This window comes from Aptenodytes forsteri, unplaced genomic scaffold, assembly GCF_000699145.1.
Source record: "Aptenodytes forsteri isolate BGI_AS27 unplaced genomic scaffold, ASM69914v1 Scaffold308, whole genome shotgun sequence".
NCBI lineage: Eukaryota > Metazoa > Chordata > Aves > Sphenisciformes > Spheniscidae > Aptenodytes > Aptenodytes forsteri.
Genome location: NW_008795475.1, coordinates 578,878 through 586,312, shown reverse-complemented (window position 1 = coordinate 586,312; position 7,435 = coordinate 578,878). Strand labels below are relative to the sequence as shown.

General features: G+C 51.7%; 1 protein-coding gene across 1 annotated transcript; it reads left to right on the top strand.

Moving 5' to 3' along the window:
• Positions 1-209: 209 nt before the first annotated feature.
• Positions 210-7,230, top strand: DUS3L (dihydrouridine synthase 3 like; the record flags this gene model as incomplete). Its single annotated transcript, XM_019472560.1, has 12 exons — positions 210-446; positions 955-1,539; positions 2,197-2,238; positions 2,337-2,489; positions 2,586-2,702; positions 3,054-3,119; positions 3,207-3,317; positions 3,949-4,045; positions 4,608-4,683; positions 4,991-5,179; positions 5,268-5,396; positions 7,053-7,230. Coding segments are annotated over 12 exons (1,875 nt in total), but the record flags the coding sequence as incomplete, so codon positions are not given.
• Positions 7,231-7,435: the final 205 nt, after the last annotated feature.

The window sequence follows — 7,435 nt, the reverse complement described above, 5'->3', positions numbered from 1 at the left end:
CCCTCCCCGCAGGCAGACCGCTCCCCCCCATCTCCCCGCTCCCCCCCATCTCCCCGGGCACTCTGCTCCCCGCCGTCGCTGGGGTCACACGGGTGCCGTGTCTCCACAGGTTCCTCGCCTCCAAGGAGCAGTTCCATGCCTACCTGCGGGCCAGGGGCGAGCCCGGTGGCCGGGGGGACGGCAGGGGCAAGGAGGAGGAGGATGAGGATGAGGTCGAGGAGAAGGAGGAGGAGGAGGAGGAGGAGGTCGGCAGCTGCCAGAACGAGCCCCCTGCCAAACGGGTGAGGTCAGAGGACCTCGGTCAGGACGGGGAAAGACGAGAAGATGCTGGAGCAGCGGAGAAGGAGCCCGCGGAGCGGAAGCGGGCCCGGGGGCAGAACAAGAGCAGGCCGTGTATGAAACCCAACCACTACGAGCAGAGAAGGCTGTGCCCGTCGGTAACGCAGGTAGGGTGCGGGGGCCCTGCTCCGTACTGCTCTGGGGTGGGGAATTTGAGACCCCGGTAGACTCTTCCTCCTCAAGGGCTGCATTTATTTTTAAGTCTAGGAAAGCACATTGAAGATAGAGCCGCACCAGGGCAAACTCCCAGCAGGGAGAGCGTAGCAGGGGGCTGTGCTGGCAAAACCACCTCCGTTGGCTGGCTGGGAGAGGGTGAAGCGGGATGAGCTGAGCGGGACAAGTAAAGTGTCAGCTTCCCTGAAGCGGTAGCGCTGAAATGTCCCCTCGAGTGTGTACGTCACTGCCTTTCTGCAGCACGTTCCAGCAGTCAGCTTCCTGGGAGCGTTTCATGGGGCACCCGACATCACCCGGGGAGCGATGGGTGCTCAGAGCAGTTCTGGCCCCTCTGTGGGCCAGGGCAGACCCAGGCTCACCTCGCTTGTGCTGGAAGGTACCGGCATGCCCAGGCAGGCAAGCGGAGGGCAGAGGTTTTAACCTCCTCTTTATTGTTTTAAGGGGTGTGCAGAGAAGTGCTACTTCGGCTCGCAGTGCCGCTTCCTTCATGATGTCGGCGAGTACATGGCCGTGAAGCCGGCTGACCTGGGGCGCAGCTGCGTGCTCTTCGAAACCTTCGGCAAGTGCATTTACGGCGTCACCTGCCGCTTTGCCCAGGCCCACCTCGGGGATGGCTACCAGAACATCGTCAACACAGACCTGGCCAAGCAGTGGGAAGGGAAGTCGCTGGTGAGGAACAACCTCTCCAAGGACCTCCAGCACCAGCTGCGTAAGAGGAAGTTTCTCTTCAAGAAGGCTGACGAGTACCTCCGTGGTCTGGCCAAGCCCCACGGCAATGGTGGGAAGGGAGGCAAAGCCACGGGGCGCTCTACAGAGGAGCAAGAGGTGTCCAACTGCACAACACCCCAGGAGGGTCTGGGAGACAGCCCAGGATGTCCTGTGCTACCGGAGCAGGGAGAAGATCCCAAACCAGACACCTTGCAGAGTCCTGGCCCCACGGGTGGTGAGGAGGCTTCCCCCGTCAAAACAGTGGGCCCGGTGACAGATGAAGACATTATAAAGCTGCGGTCATGTGAGAAGAAGAAGGTGAGAGTTTGGTCGAGGGCTGCCGTCTCTTGTGTACCTGTCAAGTGGTTAAGATTGTGCTTGGGAAGACAGAAGAGACCTCTCAGCTGGGTGAGAGGCAGGCAGAGGACAGAGCTGCCTGGGGACCACGTTACTGTCATGAGGGGAAGGATGCAGGAAGGTGAGCTCTTGGGGCCGTGGTGGCGTCCTTGGAGGGGTGAGAACCAAAAGAAGCTGCAGCCCCTTGCACGTGAAGGAGAGCAGGGGCTGAGTTGTCCGTGAGGGTGGATATGATCTGCAAGGAGAGCCGAGGCTGGGGCTGGTTGGTTTGTGTGTACTGCACGGTGCTCTCCTGGGGTGAGAGCATTGCTTCCTTCCTCTCCTCGCCACCTCCATCCTTGCATCCCTTAGCCAGTCTTGCATCCCTGTAACCGCTTTGAGTTTTCTCCAAGCTGAGCAGTGAAAACAAATTAAGTGGTTCGAGTTTCTGGTTCTTTTATCCAAACGATACGTTCTCAGGGAATAGTTGAGGTTCTCGAACAAAAGCAGTGATTTCCTGGATTTCCTACTGAGTTTTACCCAAAGCAAGTGATAAAATTGCTAACTGGAATATCTTCCTGTTTAACCGCTGCTGGTTCAGCTCTGCTAACATGCTCCTCCGTCCTTCTTGTTTTCCAGTTGGAAATCCAAGGCAAGCTCTACTTGGCTCCACTGACCACGGTAGGTAGATAATTCTCTCCTTTTGTCAAAATTTGCCATTGCCACACTTGGAGCAGAGCAAATCTCCTGACAAACCATCTCTCCGCTGTCTCTTTCAGTGCGGTAACCTCCCTTTTCGAAGGATATGCAAGCGCTTCGGGGCAGACGTCACCTGTGGAGAGATGGCTGTGTGCACAAACCTGCTTCAGGGCCAGTCCTCCGAGTGGGCTCTCCTCAAACGGCATCATACTGAAGATATTTTTGGGGTGCAGGTGAGTGCTGTCATCTTGATAACCAAATAAACGATAACTCACTTCTGAGGAGAAAAGCTGCTTCTTGAACTCATGCAACCTGTCCCCCTTTGGTAGCTGGAGGGAGCGTTTCCAGACACGATGACCAAATGTGCAGAGCTCCTGAACCAGACAATTGAAGTGGACTTTGTAGACATCAATGTCGGGTGTCCCATTGACCTGGTCTACAAGAAGGTAAGAAGGCGTTCTGCAGCACGTTTTGCTTCCTTCAGTAGACGCCTGTCTTTTGCCTCAATCCCCTGCTGCCCGATCTGCTCCTGCCAGTCTGATCCAGAGCTCCCAGTTCATTTATGGGCACTATGCTTCATTTATGAAGCAGGGAACGGTTAGCTGTCTCTGCCTGGCAGGGGGCAGAAGTTGGGAGGGAAAAGGGCTGTGGGGTTTTTTTTTTTTGTTGAAGAGTCCCCTTTCTCCAAGTCTTACCTGCATCCCCTGAGTAGAGGGCTGCTGTTGAGCAGCTCCAAGGAGGCTCTTCGCTATGCGAGGAGGCAGAAAGCCTTGAGTGTGCCACTTTTTGTCCCCCAGGGAGGAGGCTGTGCTCTGATGACTCGGTCCAACAAGTTTGAACAGATCGTCCGAGGGATGAACTCGGTGAGTCAGAGCACCTGCTGGCACCGGGAGATGAGCTGATGGAGCCAACTCCTGCCTCAGCCTGGCCTCACTCTCCCATTTCTGCAGGTGCTGGACGTCCCACTGACTGTGAAGATACGGACGGGAGTGCAAGAAAAGATTAATGTGGCTCATAAAATAATCCCCAAGATCCGGGAGTGGGGAGCATCCATGGTCACGGTACAGGGATACTTGCTGTGGCGTGAGATTGTTGGCTGGTGTCTGGGGAACTCTGCTTGCATGTCAGCCTAGAGCACGACATGGGGGTGACCTTACCCTTCCCCACAGCTGAGCAACTCTTTCAAACACCTTTGACCAGCTGCGTACTACCTTTTAGTGTTTTCTGCTAATAACAGAGAAAAATTCAGATGCAGAGAGCATTTTCCTAGGTGCTCCTGAGCCTTGTTTCCATTACAAAGGGAGATGGTTCCTGCAGTGCTCTGGAACAGAGATTTCAGCCAAATAAGCCTCGTTATAGCAGGGCTGGGGAAGTGATGGGACCATCTCACTTGCATGGGGATGAGTAGTTTCTGCCCGCAGTGAATATTCCCTTTCACTGTGAACAGTCGCTTCTTGCTCTGGCTTGCAAATAGCTGAAACGTTACTCAGAAAGCATCCAGCCCGTTCTCAGCTCTGCTCATCGCTCCCGCAGCCTGGTCTGTTAACAACTGGCTGGGCTGTAGATCCAGAGGGATCCTTTACCCCAGCCTGGTGTCATTGCCTTTGCTGAAGCACCTTCCTCCAGCGCTCCTGTTCTGCCCTGCCTCCTCCGGGGCATTCGGTGAGGTCTCACTGTGACTTTCTTCCCCAGCTTCACGGCCGATCCAGGGAACAGCGGTACACGAGGGGTGCTGACTGGGACTACATAGCAGAATGTGCTAAAATAGCAAGCCCCATGCCTCTTTTTGGTAGGTGTTTTTTGTTGTTTTGTCATGTGGACTGAAAGTGCCGTATGTTTGATTTGAAATATCTTTAAAAAAGGAAAAAAACCAGGCTCACAAGGAAATTTAGCCTGGGGGAAAGGTTGGAGTATCCCTGCTACTGCTGATGACACGGAGTGAGTTACCAGCAGCTCTCGTGCAGCCCAGATCTGCTCGTGTGCTTGGGGCCAGGCGTGACGAGCACTGAGCAGAGTAGGAGGGGAAGGGACAGGCAGGACACAAAACACTTTGTTTTTAGCAGGTGTTTTCTCCCTTGGGCACTGTGACACAGACAGCCCCAGCTAAACCTTCAGGGTAGGAGTTGGGAGTGGAAAAGAAGAGAGGAGAAGGCTCTCCTTTTCCTTGTAAGGGGAACATTAATCAGAAACATCCCTGGGAGTCTCTAAACATGAGCCCCAGAACCTCTTTGGACAATCTGGCTCTTGGACCCTGTGTCCATTTTGAATTTTATCCCATGCCTGGATAAACTCATTTTGACTTGCCCTCGTGTATGACTTTGACCTCTGGCTTCTCCCTTCCTTCTGGGCAGGAAATGGTGATATTTTGTCTTACGAAGATGCTAATCGAGCCATGCAGATGGGCGTTTCGGGAATTATGATTGCAAGGCAAGTGCCTGTGTTTCCCCTTTGCTTCTGAGCTCTATTGGTGCAAGAGTGAAAAAGGGATTAAAAAAATGTCTAAACAAGCCCAAACCATGAGAAGTTTCCTCTTGGTGAAACTCCTCTTTGAAACTTGGTAAAAGCAGTTTGCATCTGTGGGAACTTACAGCAGCTTTCTGTTGAAATTGAAAAAAAAAAAAACCCTAAAGCAGCATTGGCTGGCAAATAAGTGCTGGAAAGTCTCTTAAATTAGTTGGCATATTCAGAAGCATCAGTCATGGGAATAACAATGCACATTTTTTTTTGGCTACAGGGGGGCGCTCATCAAACCGTGGCTTTTCACTGAAATTAAGGAACAGAGGCACTGGGATATCTCCTCCAGCGAGAGATTTGATATCCTCAAAGACTTCACCAACTATGGCCTTGAGCACTGGGGGTCGGATACTCAGGGAGTGGAGAAGACCAGGAAGTTCCTGCTGGAATGGCTCTCGTTCCTGTGCAGGTAATTCTCCCCAGCTGAGAGGATCTTTAACGCAGCAAGCCTGTACCATTTGAACAATAGCACACGCTGCCATTACATTTCATTGCAGGTACATTCCAGTTGGCTTATTAGAGCACCTACCTCAGAAGATTAACGAGCGGCCGCCTTACTACATGGGGAGAGACTATCTGGAGACGCTGATGGCAAGCCAAAATGTGGATGATTGGATTAAAATAAGGTAATAAAGCATTGAATTTCATTTAAATTGCTAGGAAGGGACATCGCAGAGCCCCCCAAAGTCACTGTGCCTGCTTGCATCCTCCAAAGGGGGTGATGACTCTTTCCCATCAGTTTAAGAGGTTGTAAGAAAGCAGCAAGGGTTAACCAGTGCTTTACTTCAAGGTTTTAACTGAGCTTGAAGTTGCCATAGAGCTCTCTCAATCCCTCTGTCTGCTTCAGCAGGTCATCCAGTGCCCGCTGCAAATCTAGAATAGCTGACCTCTCTCATGACACGCTCTTCATCCCAGGACAGTCGTAGGAACCAACAGAGGAGAGCGCAACGATGGGACGTCTCAGGCTTTCAGCATCAGATCCCTCCGTGCTCTGCCCAGACAGTCCCACCCTGCCAGGCCCGTACAGACGCCAAGCAGGAAGGCAGTCCCCGTCCCCAGGTTAGGCGAGTCGAGCATTTTCCCCATTTTTCATTATCTGATTTCTGAGTTCATGCAACAAAGTGCAGGAAACTGTTTTTTCCCCACGTCTACGAGTCCTCAGGCACTGGCTTGAAATGACTTTGCAAGCTCAGAGCCAGCTAAAATGAGAGCTGGAGCAGCCAGCTGCTACTTCCCATCTCATGGAAACAGAGATTAGTAAAAATAGAGCATGGCTACAGCCTTCTCTGGTTTTGCTAATCCTCAGCCATTTTGTTAGTACTGTGAACAGCTGCCTAAAACCACATTACAAGTACATCAAGTTTTGATCAGAATTTTTAAATGCCATTTTTCAAGCGGAACCTTGCCTGCATTAGGCTGCACAAAGCTTTGTACCTGTGGTCTTTACAGTGCCATGTAATAGACATTTATAGCCGTAAGAACTCAAAATTTTAAAGCAATTTAGGTTTATTCATTAAAGCTCATTTTAAGGAGATGCTAACGAGAAGCAGGGTTCTCTGAGCACACTCTATTTCTCCTTCTGTGCTGTAGATTCAGGCTCTTGCTATGCAATTCTATGCTCTGCTGGGATACTCTCGCTGACATGTCTTATGGAAAGTTTTAGTGATGCTGTATTGAACCAGCATCCAGGAAAGAAGTTAAGCCTCCTTGACTATAAAGAAAATTGCTCTGCACTGAAAATACAGTGTGTGTTCCAAAGTGTGAAGTAGTTGAAGACTTCAGCTAGGATAAATCTGATCGCAATAGAACTGGCTTTACATCATTTTAGGATCTGACCTTAATGCTTTTTGGCACTAGCAGGGTTTGGCTCGGCACAAGCACAGCGAGAAGCGGGGAGGAGCTTTTCAGAGGCTCGTGTTGATTTTGGGCATGTCATTGCCAGCGGTGAGGCTGGTATTCAGGTCACCAAACTTAGGAACTCATTTTGGCATCGACTCTCGGTGACTCCCCAGCAAGAAGGGCATTGCCCTTATCTGGAGGCTGCGTCCCTCCAGGACCGTGGTTCGGGGTTAAAGCTCAGCACCAGAGGTGGTTTTGTGCAGCAGCCCTAAATTTTCGGGAGGGTAAAGGCTTGGTTTGACGCATCTGACTGCAGTCACCATCACTGTAAAGCCACAGGGCCGCGCAACAGCTGGGTACTGGTGGCTCTGTTGTACTGAACACAAACCTCTCCTTGTTTTTTTATTTTGTTTTGGTTTTGTTCTTTTCTTTCTTTCATCCAGTGAGCTGCTTCTGGGACCCGTACCTACCAGCTTCACCTTCCTGCCTAAACACAAGGCAAATTCCTACAGATAAGGCTGATGAGGCCCTTTCCCATGGCATCGAGTCAAGAGGAGGCGTTAGGACAGCGTGTGTCGAGCGGGGTTGCTCAGCTGCGCTCCGAAATGAAATAAAGTTTTATGTTTTTAGAAGCACGGTTGCCTTCACACCCCCAGCATTGGTCCCTGCCACAAGTGATGCAGCAGATGGCCTTGCACAATCTTGCAGCCAGAGGTGCCTCACTAACAGAGCGCAATCTGTTTAATTAACAGGATACAGGCCAGGAGAGAGCTTTGGCCTCCAGTTTACAGCAGGAGTTCTCCTGACTCCCCCAGGCCACACGCTG